The sequence below is a fragment of the Arctopsyche grandis genome, unplaced genomic scaffold, assembly GCF_051622035.1.
Source record: "Arctopsyche grandis isolate Sample6627 unplaced genomic scaffold, ASM5162203v2 HiC_scaffold_107, whole genome shotgun sequence".
Classification (NCBI taxonomy): domain Eukaryota; kingdom Metazoa; phylum Arthropoda; class Insecta; order Trichoptera; family Hydropsychidae; genus Arctopsyche; species Arctopsyche grandis.
This window is the reverse complement of record NW_027518463.1, coordinates 26,779-44,171: the sequence shown is the minus strand read 5'-3', so window position 1 is coordinate 44,171 and position 17,393 is coordinate 26,779. Positions and strand designations below refer to the sequence as shown.

Below are 17,393 nucleotides of genomic sequence, written 5' to 3'. Positions count from 1 at the left end.
GGGTTACAGAGAAACACACGAAGAAAACTAACAAGTATTAATAACTACAGCTTAAATAAATCAGAACATTTTATTTTTTTTAAATTAATTACATTTTTAACAGAAAAATATTGACATAATTAATAATTTTTAAAAAAATATTGTTTATTAAACCCCGATTTAATCTTGTTTTATGGTTTTTAATCTCTGATATAATGCTTTTAATGAAGCAAAAGGCTTCTTTTTGGCAAAAAATGAGTAATCATGCTCCATAACTTCATTTTCCGCATCTGCTATTATCCGCGCTTTCAACTCCTCTGGATTAAAATCTGCCATACTCAAATAAACTGCCATTATCCCAGCTACATGTGGTGTAGCCATACTTGTACCAGATGCAATCTTTGTTCTGTTGTTCGGCCAAGTGCTAATAATCTCAACTCCTGGTGCAAACAGATTAACACAATGCCCGTTATTACTAAAACTTGCTATGAAATCTTTTTTATCGGATGCACCTATGGTTAATGAAGTAGAAGATGATGATGGTGAGTACTCACACGCATCTTTATGCTCGTTTCCTGCTGCAGTAGAGAAGTGGATGTTATAATCTCGAGAAGCATGGCGTACAGCGAAGTTAAGTGCTACACTTTTAGCACCACCCACACTCATATTAACCACCGCTTGTATTTTTTTATTTGTCGTGAAGAATGGGTGCTGATCACCAAATATGTAATCAATTATGTTATCTTGTTTAAAGATGTAACCATGACCTTTATCTTTTATTTTTAAATAATCATCAATTACAAAATCGATCCCTTCAATTAATTTAGAAATTGATCCCATACCATGTTTATCCAGTATTTTCACCCCAAATAATTTTGCTTGTTTAGCTACTCCAAAACTCTTTGACCCAATTACACCCGCACAATGTGTCCCGTGACCTTGCTCATCAATATCTGGGCTCCCCTCAACAGCATTATATTTAAACTCTGCCCTTCCTTCAAATTCTGGATGTGTTACATCAATACCAGTATCAAGTACATAAACCACAACATTTTTTCCACCATCTTTAAGATATTCATATTGGTGTTTATGACCCGATATCCTTGATAGACCCCATGAAGAATTATTTTGCATTACAAATGAAATTTCGCTTTGAGCTTCTCTATATTCAACACTGGCTATGGTTACTATTTGATCCTCTTCAATGTGTATTATTTTTGGATGTTTTTTTATTTTTTCTAGTGTCTCTGATGTTAACTCCATTGTGTACCCAACTTTAGTCTTTCTTACTTTGCCATCTTGATTATTTAAAATCCCAAGAAGTCCACTGTTATCCGCCATGTGGATCTCATTGTCATGCTCTGCGATTATGTTGTATTTTTTGAGACACCATACTGAATAGATCAGAAAGAATTTCATTTTGTTTATTTTTTAATTTTTGGCTTTATAATTATTTTAAAACACGAAAGTAAATATAAATAAAAAAACACAAATAACAACAGAGAATCATGAATTTTTATAATTAAACTAAAATTATTAATTCTTCTAAATAACGTTGAGAAAATGTGATAAGAATTATGTTTAAAATTAGAAGTTGGGGCATTTTGGGCAGTTATTTAAGTATAATATATACGATTAACTTTTAATTAAGCACCGAACCCCCACAAAGCGCTGGGAAGTTCGTTTAATATATATTAATGCTTTTGATTAAAAAACATAAACAGTGTGAGACCGAAAAATATTTATTTTTGCTAAATAAAATGAATCAAAACTTTTAATTAAAAAGTGTTGTTGTGTTATCCTCTATTAATATAATTTAAATAAATACCCTTGTTGTGTTATCCTCTAGTAATATAATCCCTAAATACCCTTAATGACTAAATACTTTAATGATGAAGAAGTTACGCCATCTTCAATGGCACAAGACAAGTGTATAATCATAAGCAGTGTTGTATGTTATCCTCTATTTATATAATCCCTAAATAAATACACTTAGTGACTAAATACTTTAATGTTGAAGAGCTTACGCCATCTTCAATGGCACAAGAAAGCAGTTCGAGGTTTTCATAATATGTCTTTTTATTAAGGCATAATATACCGTTATCATTTAATTGAAAGAGGTATAATCATAAGCAGTTCGAGGTTTAAAAATATGTATTTTTTATAAAGTATAATTTACCGTTATCATTTAATTGAAAGAGGTATAATCATAAGGAGTTTGAGGTTTAAAAATATGTATTTTTTATAAAGTATAATTTACCGTTATCATTTAATTGAAAGGGGTATAATCATAAGGAGTTTGAGGTTGAAAATTTCTATGATTTTGTTAAGTAGGATATCTAAAAAACTTTAAACATTTACTGGATAATCATAAGCAGTTAAAGGGTGAAAACTTCCAATATTCTATTCAGTTTTATTTACTTATTATCTTTAAATTAAAATCAAGTTGAGTTTTATTAAAGAAAATACAGTGTTGTTTGCTTTATTATTTTCATTATAAAACATGAAATATTGCAATACCAGCCGTTTGTTTTTTATGCTAAAGAATCATTTAGCTCGTGCTAAAAGTGCTACAACATAACTGTTTTGTAATCCTCTATAAATTGAACTTTAGTAGCCCTTTATGTCTTTAATAATTTAAATCTTAAGTCATCTTCGATAGCGCAAGGCAATTGTAGTGAAAATCGAAAAGTCTATTTGAAGCCTTCCATTTCCTCCCCGAAGCAAGAAATTAATTGACAAATATTTAGATTTCCGCCGTAATCGCACAAAAGCAAATTTCAAAAACGATGGCGGTGAGATTCGAACTCACGCCCTCGAAGAGGAAATGATTAGCAATCATTCGCGTTAACCACTTTGCTACGCCACCTTAACTAGTATCACCCAACAATATAAAAATAGTGTGACAACTATTAATAATACAATTTTGTTCTAGGAACGAATTCAAATAAAATTGTGCTAATAATTTAAGTCAACGCCTACACTGGTTCAAAGAATATTCTCAATGTTGCATGTTGAAATAGTAATAGTCAAAGATAATCATAAGAAGGGTATTAATTAAATAATATTAGCTTAAATGAGTGCAATCCAACATTGTAAGTCGAAGATAATCATAACAAGGGTATTCATTAAATAGTATTAGCTTAAATGAGTGCAATCCAACATTGTAAGTCGAAGATAATCATAACAAGGGTATTCATTAAATAGTATTAGCTTAAATGAGTGCAATCCAACATTGTAAGTCGAAGATAATCATAACAAGGGTATTAATTAAATAATATTAGCTATAATCCAATTTCAATAAATAACCCCTAATGTATAATAGGCCTTCAGATAACAACATTGCATAGTTAAAAAATGTCTTAAGCTTTTTGTAATGCTAGTTTTTTTAAATTTTAACGAATTGGTAGCTATTATAGATTCTTAAAATAAATAAATCCTGTAAATTATTGTTTTAAAAGAAAAAAAACACATAGCAGGCTTTCAAAAAAATTAAATTTATTTTAATTATTTTTGTCAATTTTAGAACTTTCATTTATTGATTGCATGGGTAAATAATCCATGCTTTATTTTAAAGCAAAATTTTGCTTTAAAATCTTCACTTAAGAAAGCAACAGAGTTACAAGATAACTCTACAGTTGTGACAATTTTAATTATTCTTTTAATTTCGTCTATTCTATTATGTAGATAAATTGTTAAAGGACTAAAAATTTACATTAAAATGACAAAGTTCGTTTATTCTGCTGCTTAATTCAGATTAAAATTGTTTCAAAAATATCACGAATAAGTTGTTAAAGAACCAAATTTAGAACAATATGCCACCCTGCTCAAACATTTTTGCTAATTAAGAAAGTATTTGCTGGCACATTATGGTTTAAAATTAGAAATTCTTAAGAATTTTATTTAATTTTACTGTTTTTTGATTTATAAATTGCAGTTATGTTTTTTTGTAAATTTTTTATATCCTTGAAATGCTAGAAGAGACATACAATGAATTTCTTTTATCACAATTTAAACAACTTTTTTTTGTAAATTTTTTATATCCTTGAAATGCTAGAAGAGACATACAATGAATTTCTTTTATCAAAATTTAAACAACTTTTTTCAAAGGAAGAGCTAAAGTCTTTCTTAGAAGCCAATGAAATGCAAAGACCAACTGTTATTCGTGTCAATTCACTTCTTACGAGGAGGAAAGACTTAGTCTATGCACTAAACCAAAGAAAAGTTGAAACTGGAAATTTAGAGTGGACTGACACTGCTATTGTGGCTTTTAAATCAGAAGTGCCACTTGGGGCAACACCAGAGTATCTCGCCGGTCATTACATGATTCAAGGAGCCAATTCTATGCTTTCTGTACTCAATCTTGATATCAAAGAAAACCAAAAAGTTGTAGATTTATGTGCTGCACCAGGTGGAAAAAGTACACATATTGGAGCACTTTTAAACAATACAGGAGTTTTGTATGCAAATGATGTTTCTAAAGAAAGAATATCATCTCTAAAATCAAATATAGCACGAATGGGTATACAAAATGCCATAATTACCAATTATGATGCTTTATTATTTGATGTGGGGAAATTAGACAGGGTACTTTTGGATGCCCCGTGTTCTGGTACTGGTGTTATTGCTAAGGATTCTAGTGTAAAGACCTCAAAGACATTTGAGGATTTAAAAAAGACTGTAAAACTGCAACGAAAATTAATAATTAAGGCTTTTGATATGCTTAAGTCTGGTGGCTATATGGTTTACTCAACTTGTTCAGTTTTAATTGAAGAAAACGAAGGTGTCGTAGATTTTCTACTGACGTCAAGAAAAAATGCAAAGATTGTAGATCTATCAGTTGCGGTAGGTAAAGAAGGATTCACACATTTTAGAAGTGAAAACTTTAACGGATCATTAAATAAGGCAAGAAGGATTTATCCGCACGTACACAACATGGATGGTTTCTTCTATGTGAAAATATTTAAAGCAGAATAAATCAAGTTTTCATAAATTAATGTTTTTGTTATCAGAAGACCTACGGCACTAAGGGTTATTTAATTAATATTATTTCAGCAGTTTTTATAAAATATATCGCCATAAAATGTATTTACTAACAAATCCGTTTTAGATTGATTTTAAATGCCATATTTTAGGAATTAATTATTAATGTTGTTATCTGAAGACCCATTAGACATTAGGAGGAATTTATTTAAGACTATTTCAACAAAAAATATTAAGATTTTGAGGTAAAAATGGGTATTTATTTAAGTATAATATATATCCAACTTTAATTAAAGGATAACACTAAAATGAACTTGGTCTAAATCGCCTGAAATTTGGCTTAATGGTTTTTTCTGAAACACAAGGGGTAAAGATGCGGTGTTTTAACTGCCTCACAAGAGCCTGTAGCGAATTATTTGATTACATAATTAATTAAATTGGGCTTGAGGGGTTTTAACTGCCTCACAAGAGCCTAAAGCGAATGTTTTGTTTACATAATTAATTAAATGGGGCTTGAGGGGTTTTAACTGCCTCACAAGAGCCTAAAGCGAATTCTTTGCTTAGAAAATTAATTACATTGGGGTTGAAGGGGGTTTTACATAAATTGTGAATTAGAATAAATTTTTGTTTATATTTTTAGTTGAAACCCCATTTCTAATTAATTAAATACCCCTAATAAAATCAAATATCTTAATTTTTTAAAGAAAAACTTACCGCTTTCTAATTGGACTGAAACTAAAATGAATTGTAAAACCATAAATTAAATAAATTTTGAAAATAAACACCGGGTTATTTTTACTGAAATAATTAACAAGTTTTATATTAAATTGAAAATACTTTAGTTCATAACAGTAAAATAATTTAGACTTTTTTAAATGAATTTAATTACAACGGCAGGGCGCTTTGAATATTATTTAAGCTCTTAAATTTATTAATTTTAATAAAAAGAGGAAATGATATATTTAAAAAGAAGCAGAACCTTTGAATTTATTAATATCTAATACTTTTTAAGCTTTTATAATAGGGGGGCTTGTTTTTAATGTAAATTTAATTTCGGGTTTTAGAATTTTTTAATAAAAAGTAAAAGTTTGAGGTAAACATGGCTATTTATTTAAGTGTATTCAAGACAGTATGGTACTGTCTATAATTAAACGTCAGCTCAAGGTCAATGGGACACTTAGTCCTAAGGCTAGCCGACTGTCGGCAGAGGGATAGAGATGCTATAGGGGCCCCCAGAGTTTTGTAGGAAACTTCTTTTTTTGCTGTAGGCAACCACTTTTCAATAAATCGGTTTTTTTTTAATTTAAGTGTATTATATATATCTGCAACTAAATATAAATAAAGAATTCTTAATTGTTCATTAGTAAATTTCTTCTAGAAACACACGAAGAAAACTAGCAAGTATTAACAACTAAATATAAATAAAGAATTCTTAATTGTTCATTAGTAAATTTCTTCTAGAAACACACGAAGAAAACTAACAAGTATTAACAACTACAGCTTAAATAAATCCAACATTTTTTTAGTAAATTTCTTCAGAATCCGCTTGTCATAATATCTTTTATACAGCCAATCCAAAGATAACATTTTCATTATTATTAGCCCTGATCGGGGCTTGTTATTGCTTTGTCATAAGCCTAAAGAATTTCCCTTAAAAAATCGAGTTGCCATTTTTTAGAAATTCAGTATTTAAAATGAATATAATTGTAAATAGAATGTCAATTTTAGAACTTTCATTTATTGATTGCATGGGTAAATAATCCATGCTTTATTTTAAAGCAAAATTTTACTTAAAAATCTTTACTTAAGAAAGCAACAGAGTTACAAGATAACTCTACAGTTGCGACAAAGATATTGGGCGAATTAATTGAAACTTTATATACTATTACGACAACTGCTATATATTAATAACCCCGTTAACTCTGAATGTTAATCAACCTTCTTGCTAAAAGAATTTAATGACATAGGGGTAACTTTAACAATAATCAAAAGAAGGGTATTTATAAACTAGAATTGACTTAAAAAGGCAACCCCAACCTTTAAATCGGCTTAAAAAAATTTAAAAATTATTGGTTTTAACACTCCAAAACAAAAATGTAAATAAACAAAAACAGAGTAAAACTAACCAGTCTAAATATAAAATCTGTAAACTAGAAAAACTTGCTTGTAGATTTACTTTTCCGAGTCAACTTTAATACCTTAAAATATAAAAGATTTCTCAATATGTGTATCTACTTTGTATAATTTCATTCGCCTTAGAATTGTTTTAGAGTTTGAAATTCTGTTTCAAAGTAAAACTTGTACACAAATCACAAAGGTAAAACCAAAACAAAAGAATGAACAAAACACAATTTCTTTTTACAATAATACTTACTATATATGCTTTTGGCCCGAGTGTAAATGTTCCCTTGGAAAACATAATGATGCCCCCAGGAACACCAAATAGCTTAAAGTGTGATCTTTTGCGTGAACTTTTAATACCAAAAAATAATTGCATGTCAAATCCTTTGTCAGGGAATGGTAATGACCAAATGTTTTCAAACTCAAAAGATACAATTCCACTAGAAATGAAATGTATGATGCAATCGCTTTTTAAAAAATTCTCGAAACAGAGGGCAATCGCGGGGAATGATGTCAAATAAGTATTGTAATGATCCTTTAAACAATTCTTTTAATACAATGGGCAATTTTATGCAGAATAATAATGGCCAAAATATGTCTTCTTTGTTTCCTCAAATGCAACAAAATACTTCTCCTTTATGCTCACTACTACAGTCATCGCTTCAACAAAAGCAACAAAATACTTCTCCTTTATGCTCACTACTGCAATCAATGATTCCACAAATGCAAACAAAATTTTCATCCACAACAACCACCCATGAAACCTTTTCCAATGTATCAACAACCAAATACTTTTCCTTCATCTATACCGTTTCAATCACCCCAACAATGCACCCCCACTTTCCCATCTGGGTTTCAAAACGGAATGAATATGTCACCTTCAGCATTTCCAAGTTATGTAACGCCTCAATTATCTGGCAGTAATACACTCATTCATCCACAGTTAAACCAACATATGCCTCCACTACAACCGAACTTTAATCCCCAGCCATGCCCCTTCCCTCAGCAGCCACAAGGTTATCCTCAACCACCACCGGCTTTTCCGCAGCAATCAGCCACAAGTTTTGCCAGCAAGGTTATCCTCAACTACCGCAGGGTGTTCCGCAACAGCAGCCATGCCCTCAGCCACCACAAAGTTATCCTTCCTTTCCACAGGCTTTCCCCAACAGCCACAAGGTTTTCCTTTAATGCCGCCACAGGGGCATCCGCAACAGCAGCCATGCCCTCAGCCACCTCAAAGTTATCCTTCCTTTCCACAAGGCTTTCCCCAACAGCCACAAGGTTTTTCCTTTAATGCCGCCACCCGGGTTTCCTCAGCAGCAGCCATGCCCTCAGCCACCACAAAGTTATCCTTTGTTTCCACAAGGCTTTCCACGGCCGCCACAGGGGTATCCGCAACAGCAGCCATGCCCTCAGCCACCACAAGGTTATCCAGTAATGCCACCACCCGGGTTTCCTCAGCAGCAGCTTTGTAATCCTGCCAATTATTATCAAAGCTTGAGGCCTCCAGTTACTGCGCCTTCACAATGCCCTGCACCAACTCCGTTACCATTTCCCTCCACCCTGCACCAAATCCATCTGATACAATAATGAGTAAGAGAATGGCCAAAAAACAACGAAAAATGTATAAGAAGTTTTTAGAATCCCAATATGGCTTGTAATTAAATAGCAGCTGGATCAAACATAAAACAGTTTTTTAATATATGCTTGATTAAAAAAGATATAGAAATTAGGCCTCGCTTGCAATATTTTTAAAAACAAAAAATATATGGAATAAATAAGTTAAACTAAATATTACGTTTAAAAATAACAAATAATATAAGTTTTTTGCTTATGTTTTAATTTAATAAATTCAGAAGCAAAAATACCCCTAATTATCAAAAGATGTTAAAATTGTTTACATAGTTTAAAATACATTACCTCAAATGTTTAATAAGTCCTTCATACAAAAACCAAAAAAGTGCCTTTGGCTATTTTTGAATACCTGGTTGTTTAGCACGAATAAATGTATTAATAACAGGAATATAGTAATTTTAGCACTTTATTTTATTTAACAATCATTTCTAGCATTACAAAAAAAGCCATGTTTTCAAAAATTTAATTTTGTTGCTGATGTAGCACCACTATCACCTTATGAGGTTCTATTCAGCCGAAATCACTTGTTACAGAAAAAGTTTTGTAGTAAAGAAAGTAATATTATGCTTTATTTCCAAAAGATAAACCTCCTAGTATTTTGAGTCAAGTTTATAGTTTATAAGCAAGGCTGGATTATAGATATTTAAGATAATACTGCTAAATAAATACCCGTGTTAAGAATATCTCGACTTAGATTAGCGTTATTTATTTAAGGCTTAAAGTAAATTATAATTCAATTCTAAGTTTTCATAGGTTAAACCTGAGAAAGGACTTTTTCAATCGTAATTATTTATTCTTTAACTTCCCGAGGCCATTTTTTCTTCGAGACCTCGTTTTCTATAAAAAAAAATCGGATTTATTGAAAAGTGGTTGCCTACAGCAAAAAAAGAAGTTTCCTACAAAACTCTGGGGGCCCCTATAGCATCTCTATCCCTCTGCCGAAAGTCGGCTAGCCTTAGGACTAAGTGTTCCATTGACCTTGAGCTGACGTTTAATTATAGACAGTACCATACTGTCTTGTCTATAAAAAGCAATACTTACGAAGGGCCTTCTTAAGAACTAGTGATTGAGCGCATGATTAAGTCTTAAGATAAATCTCTATTTAAATGCTGCATTTCGTGTGAAACCGCGTAACTAGCACTTCCCTGGTTATCACATATATTATAATTTTCCCTTTGCATTTAATGTTTAGGGCTAATTCAATGGCCAGCAAATCTTTTTTTTTGTTTTCTATTTTTCAGCTTTATTATAATAGATATATATAATATACTTAAATAAATACCTATCTTTACCCACAAACCCGTTTTTTTGTTTATCCTGTTTTTATTTTACTTGAAAAATTATTACAATTTTACAGCTTCATCATAAGAAACATGAAGAGTTTTAAATAATTTTTTTATTTTTTAAAACAGCCCTTCTTAATGCCAATAGAAGCTGAAATGACTAAAAAAGATAAGATTTTAATGAATTTTGCTACATCACCTATTTCATTCTCAAATACAGCATCTTTAAAATTACTCCAATCTCTAGAAGAAAAATATCCTGAAATTTATAATATAAAAAGAAAAATCGTTAATTTTTACGTTATGAATGAAATGTACGAAGAAGCCGTTTTTAAGTTGATTTTTATTGTAAAAAGAGAATTAAATACAGAAGATGTCTGTCAGTTGATTTTTTTAAGTTTTAAGGCAGATCTACTCGATTTTTTATTTTTTCAACTGAATGAAATTAAAATTTTGAAAAAACATAAAAATTTTCAATATTTTCAACAAATATTAGAAGTATTAAACAATAAAACAAAAGAAGTTGATTTTAAAAAATTCATAGGCCATAATCCGGTTGATTTAGATAATTTTTCTGAAGAGGCAGATTATTCCTACAAATTTAGCAAAGATTATAAAAAGTTAATTGTTTTTGCAAAAGAGAGTAAATTCACAGAGTTTTTTGATCTAGCGATAGTCGTTTTTAACATTAAGAATTATTTAAACGTAATTGAACATTTAATAAAATCTCAAAAAATTGAAATTTTATATTATTTGGCTGAAAAAAACACTTTTTTTGTAAAATATTATTTGATTGTTGTCCAAAATTCTTCTAGAGAAGTAATTGATACAATTGAAGTAGCAATTAAAACTAAGAATGTAGATCTAGTTTTGAATCTATCAAATTTGTTACAAAACAAGCAAATATAAAATATAATTGTTGTGTTATCCCCTATTAATATAATTTAAATAAATACCCTTAATGATTAAATACTTTAATGATGAAGAGAGGTTACTGTTATCCTCTATTAATATAATTTAAATAAATACCCTTAATGACTAAATACTTTAATGATGAAGAGAGGTTACTGTTATCCTCTATTAATATAATTTAAATAAATACCCTTAATGACTAAATACTTTAATGATGAAGAGCTTACGCCATCTTCAATGGCACAAGACAATAGTAAATTTTATAAACTTGTTACGGCATATAGCATTTACATAAAAATTTCGGCAATTATAAATAAAACTTTTTTAAGTATAAAGTGTTTTACTTGATTTTGAAAGCAAATCGGCAAGATAGAATGTCTGAAAGTTACAACATAGCATATGCCAAAAATACCTGTTAGCTATCAGGATAGAGATGGTCTCATCTTAATATTTAATTACAGTATGGTAAACAAACACACACAAACTTAAATAAATTATTAAAATTCCAAAAAATTAGCTTATTTAGAAAAATTATTTAACAGTTTTTATAAAAACTTCTACACCCTTCGTGGCCAAAATACCTTACATATCTGTACTTGAACAAGACCGTTCTGGATTGACTGTGGTTTTCAGATGAGGTTCAGTAGATATGACCAAAGAAACAAAAATAAATAACATCAACGTATACACTAATTTGTTAAGCATGATAATTATAAATTTTGTTTAAAAGCATTTTAAATTAATATTTAGCTTAGAAAAATTAAATAAAATCACTTTATATTATATAGTTTTTATAACCAAGGGCCAAAATGATCTGTCTAAGAACTATTTATTTATATGGTTCTTGAAATAGTAGTCTAAAAAATTCATCCTGTTTCATCTTGCCTAATTTCACAATTAATTAAATAAAAAAAAAAATGTTCGGATTTATTTAAGCTGTAGTTGTTAATACTTTGTTAGTTTTCTTTGTGTGTTTTCTCTGTAATCCGGTCGGGGAACCGCATTGCTGCGTAAACCCCCCACGGCCCTTATGCCAGCTTAATCCCTCTGCCGAAAGTCGACTCGCCTTAGGACTAAGTGTCCCATTGACCCTGAGGAATTAATTAAATATAACTCTTATCTTGAAAATCAAGAATTATTAGTAAAAATGATTTATTTATTTATTGGTTTTACGCAGAAAAATGCAGATGTAAAGGATAAGGCAACACTCAAATAATTACCCCGAGCCCATCCAAATCCAAAATTTTTTTATTAAATTAAAACTAGGCAAAACCTATCGCACTCTGCTGAGATTTGATTACTAAGAGCAAGTGGATGTGTTTAATTTATTTAGAATGGTATCGTGACCAGTTTATGTATAGTACATAGTGGTGTTGAGCATTTCAGGGGTTGTTGAAAGGCGATCTTAAAGACAAGTTTAAGAAAAAGAATCTATATGGATAGTAAAATATCTGGATAATTTTTTTGCTAAATTTTTAGGCAATGTGTTTAAAATTAAAGAAAATCAATCCAAATGTCTTGGCTATAATTAAAGCTTTTAATTAATAACATAAAAAGTATTGTACATTAAGGAAACTTAGAGACGAGTAGAAATTATTATGTTTCTTTGGGGCTGAAAAAGGTATGCTGGGCAACTAAAACTGTCCGCTAGGCTATTTATTTGAAAATTATAAATTAGCCATGAAAGTGGTTCCTAGATTTTTTGGAGATATTTAGTAGGTTGTTCATTTGAAAGACTTTTTTACTTTGACAAACAATTGGCAGGTGTAAGTAAGCACAGCAAGATGATTAAAGATACTTCTGAGAAGTTTAAGCTAAATGTCGAAACAATATCACTAAATTGGCCAAAAAAATAAATGTCTTTTTGGCAAAAATGTAAAAGGGGCTAATTGACTTTTGACAAGTGGTATAATGGTTGCATCAAGATGAATTCAAGGATGACCTTTTAGGCCAGTGAGCCCTATAATCACTTGAAAAATAATTAGAATAGGCACAGATTGCGCGGGCCCTAATACTATTTAGTTAACTTCGGCCAGCATATTATGCAACTTTTAATGATAGTATTGATCGTAGTGTAGGGCATAAGTTTGCAACCCAGTTGGCATTGAAATACACCTCCGCAACATTTAGGGCTTTAGCCGCAGACAAACTGATTACACAGGGTAAAATACGGTCTTAAAAGTAATTTACATCCCAAATTATCTTAAGATTTGCTTGATAGTATATGGGAAGGAAAAGAACCCGGGTTAAAATTCTTTTAGTTCTTCTGTAAATGAAAAACTAGTGTTAAAATTTTCTTCTTTTTCAATCCTTTTTTTAATTCTAACATTTTTTCATAAACTTGTTCTTTTGATTTTCTTGAGTTAGTTTAAGCACCTAATACCCACATAAAAACACTAGCTCTAATAAAACAGCGCCTAGCAAAGAACCTGGGGGGTTCACATCTTTATTAGTCCTACTACAGTCTATTTTTCACACTGCCCCTTAACTGAGAAATGTTGCATATCCTATAAGCCTACTAAACTTTATAGCTTTACTGAGCCAGGTGCAATTTGTTTTTTAATTATCTGGGGAAAAATTCCAGGCAAGGTTTAAAACAAGTTTGAATCCAATAGCATGTCAAGATGATTTAAAGGGGATACCTAACATATATCGATGTTATTTGGGTGCTGCATTATTATTTTGGTATAAATTATTGAAAATCGGGGGGTTGTCGGTGTGGTTTTACAAGAAAAAGTTATGTTTGCCATCGATTTCTCCTATAGAGGAAAGAATCACTTTTTCCTCGTCGGCAAAATTTCTGCTACTTAAATTCAAGTGTCTCTTTGTGATTTATTTGTCTATTTATTAGCGAAAGTGCCATTCTGCTTTGTTTTACTTTGTAAATTATATAAACTGATTAAATTTTAATTAATAATGTTTAATTTGAAATATTTTATAGTAGATTTATTCATCCAAACGGCTTTTTCCAAGAATGAGAAGATAAATTGGAGTAAACAGCAAACTATAAAGTTTATCTTCTGTAAAAATTAAAAACTTGGCTAGGCTGTTTTTCTCCTTTAATTCTATCAGAAGTTGCTCGTAAGCTTGGAAAGTTATAAAACAAAGCAGCAAATTGTAGAGAGGGGTGAGACTTTTAGTTCATAAACAGAAATTATAATAACCATGCTTATAAAAATTAGGGTTTGGTTAATCCCACTATTCGTTGCAAAATACCATGTAATTAAAACAGATTCTTCTAATCCACCTATACTTATACTCCTGTAATTAAAGCCCAAAAGAAAAAAAATCATGCTTTAGTTTTTACAACTAAAAAAAAATGTTGGATTTATTTAAGCTGTAGTTGTTAATACATGTTAGTTTTCTTCGTGTGTTTGACGGCGTTGGGCTAGTGGTCGGCTTGCTGATTCACTTCCCGAACTGCCCTTATGCCAGCTTTAATCCCTCTGTCGAAAGTCGACTCGCCTTAGGACTAAGTGTCCCATTGACCTTAACTAGGAGTTTAATTATAGACAGTACCTCACTGTCTTGGGCTCTCTACAGACCCCTGCGCTATGCTTACGTAGGCTTTCTACTGCCATGGGAGTTATTGTTGCCGCCACTACCCAAGGAGAATTAGTTTTTACAACTAATCACTCCAAGCAATAGGCATAAAAATTTCTATACTTAAAATTAAAGCGCATTGCTCGCTTTAGTGCAAAACAAGTTGTCTGGTGGGTTTTATAAAGTGGAGATCTTACTTAAAAATAAGATTGGTAGTTTACGCATGAATCAATAAGCAAAACTAATGAAACAACAAGGTTTAATTAAGGTCTAAACGACCTACAGATACCCCATTACGTTTTTTTGTTCCAGGTGGCGTTTATTCTATAGATAATAATTGGTAAATTCGTTTTTTATTGTTAATGGGCCTTAAAAACATAATTCATACATGATAGCAAAGAAAAGCTTTTAAGTAATATAAATAATTATATCGCAGCGGTAGACGCCATTAAGCCCCGATGGTGTGTTTAAAAAAATACTATCTCTTTTAGTAAGAACCTAAAGTATGTTAATAACTTCAGTGCCCCAGAGTCCCAGTATTTTTTGATATATTGTATATATTAACATAAAGTATCAACGGTAGAATAAAGGGGGATGGTAGCGCTCTAAATAACAACACAAAGCGATATTGTGATGAATAAACCGCAAGAAATTTTTCTTCTTTTCACACCTGCCTATATCGGCAAGCCGACAACCAATTTGTCTTTAATAATAGGTTTGCGTGGCTTTCCCCAGAAAATTATAAACACATTTATATTTAAACTTACAAGTTCTGACATATATTTGATTCCTAAATTTACAATACATTCCCCAAGCCCGTTAACCAAATCATATTTTAGTTTAATTAAATCTAAATTTCAAAGCTGCACAAATTGAACAAAATACACAATTGGAACCAAAACCCCATCATATCCAAATTTGTTAAAAAAATTTTATCCCCTAAAAGAAAAAAGCTTTTAAATTATATAGAAATATTTTTTTATTAGAAATACCACGAAACGAGCTATTTATTTATAGACAGCCTTCTGCTGCAGATGTACTTTTTAATTTTAAACAGTTTTTAATGATTAGCTGCTCAAAAGAAAAACATTAAAAATGTAAGTTGGGTTAGGTCATAAAACAGCATGGTAATAAATACAATGCTATTAAAGAAAAGCGGTTAAAAAAATTATTATGTTACTCTATATGATACAAATAAGCTGATCAGGTCACTTAACTTTGGGGTATAAAGTAGTGTTTTAAATCTTATAGCATTTATGTAAGATAAAAAGAGCGCAGGTTGCGAGCTTCATGCAACTGTACATTCAAAATTACTTAATCTGATGTCGGATAAATAGGCTCGTTAAAATTCCAGCTTTTATCAAATTGTTGTCGATTAGCATTTTCTGGGCTTTTAAAATCATTTTTTAGAAAAATTTCACCAGCAATGACAAATTTTAATGCCAAGTTAAAAAAAATGGAAACACACCCCTGTTTACTAGTAGCAATGGCTAAAGCATAATGTTTTAATTTTGAGTGATTGTATTACGTGGCTAAGTGTTCGTTTTTAAATATGAAATCTCTTTAAGAACAACTAAAAAAAATCAAGGTAATTTAGTTTATTAACAGAAAATACTATTTATAAGCTTGCCGCTAAGAAATTTTTAATGATATGGCTCCCAGGGCTATATTTTATAAAAGTGATAGTAGTTGCCAAGTTCTTATTTGTTGGGGTTTTCTCTATTATATTCAGATGCTGGGTGTAAGTACCCCTCTGCTTCAATTAAATAAGATATTTCATTTTAAGCATACTACCCTATCCTTTCATATATCGGCAATTTTAAATTGTAAATTATATATTAAAACCTCATTCAATTTTTTATTAGACTAGAAACTTCATTTATCTTAGAAGTTTTGAAAGTGAAAAGTTCTTTTAAGCTATCATTTATTTCCTGAGTATCCAATCCACAATCTTTATTAGGCGAGTTAATAGCAAGAGCAAAATATGAAATCTGATGCTATATTTGATTTATTATAATAACAATTTAACAATGTGATCTGTAATTTAAAGCATATACTTATTTAGGAGTTCTGTGCTGATTAAATAATATTCAAGCTATGTGTCTACATATACCCATCTCTTAGCATCCAAATCTAGGATGTATTTTAGTATTTAAAAGTTAAGCAAAAAAATATTTACAATAGATGTCTACCTCAATTAAATATCTGGAGTATATATTTGTAAAATTTGTCATATTGACGATTACAAGCTCTCTATTTCTTTTTTGCATGGCTTTCGTAACGATCGGTAAAATAATATTACAAATATGATTACTTACAAAAAATTTCAACTCAATGTTTAGTATGGTTTTTAACAAAAATCGTTTATTAAATAAACACATTAAATCATATGGTTTCACAAATACGTGGTGGTATTGACACATCAATGCTAGTATATTAAAATAGTAACACTTTTCTAAAATTGCACTTGTAAGCCCGTTTTGATCTTTTAGGGTTCTGGTGCACAGGTATATTAACGGTTTTTAGCAATCCCCTTAAAAATCATAACCGGCGTTTTATCGACTATACGGATTCTTTTTGTCCTGGCTATCTTTTTATTTAGTTTCAGGGAATGCTTATGTCTGCTACTGCTGAGTATACTCGTTAAAAACCCCCGATATGTCTCATTGATACTTATTTTATAAACTAAGGCCTAAATAAAAAAAATGCGCATGCCGTTATTTAAACTAGACTCTTTATTGGCAGGATGGTAGATATGATTCAGCTGCATGTTTAGCGCGTTACAGTGCTATTTTTAGTATATTTGGTTTTTTATAATGTGTAACCCGTTGATAGGATTTATTTATGGGGTTTGAAACTTCACCTTTTTAATAATATTGATACCAGCAGAGCAATGAAAATCATATTGATAATAAAAATAGGGGTTGTCTTTAAAAG

General features: G+C 30.5%; 2 protein-coding genes and 1 non-coding gene across 3 annotated transcripts; 1 reads left to right on the top strand and 2 right to left on the bottom strand.

Moving 5' to 3' along the window:
* Positions 1–159: 159 nt before the first annotated feature.
* Positions 160–1,320, bottom strand: LOC143921965 (uncharacterized). The gene has a single exon (XM_077445268.1). The coding sequence runs from the start codon at positions 1,318–1,320 to the stop codon at positions 160–162; it is 1,161 nt and encodes a 386-aa protein (XP_077301394.1).
* Positions 1,321–2,766: 1,446 nt separating this feature from the next.
* On the bottom strand, positions 2,767–2,848 carry TRNAS-GCU (transfer RNA serine (anticodon GCU)). Its single transcript has one exon. It is a non-coding gene; the product is annotated as a tRNA-Ser (tRNA).
* Positions 2,849–4,029: 1,181 nt separating this feature from the next.
* On the top strand, positions 4,030–4,956 carry LOC143921964 (uncharacterized). The gene has a single exon (XM_077445267.1). It carries the CDS (start codon positions 4,030–4,032, stop codon positions 4,954–4,956), a length of 927 nt encoding a protein of 308 aa, XP_077301393.1.
* Positions 4,957–17,393: the final 12,437 nt, after the last annotated feature.

What these genes read in the sequence shown, in the direction of transcription:
- LOC143921965 (XM_077445268.1), bottom strand. Translation starts at nt 1,320, where the DNA reads ATGGCGGATAACAGTGGACTTCTTGGGATTTTAAATAATCAAGATGGC.
- LOC143921964 (XM_077445267.1), top strand. Translation starts at nt 4,030, where the DNA reads ATGCTAGAAGAGACATACAATGAATTTCTTTTATCAAAATTTAAACAA.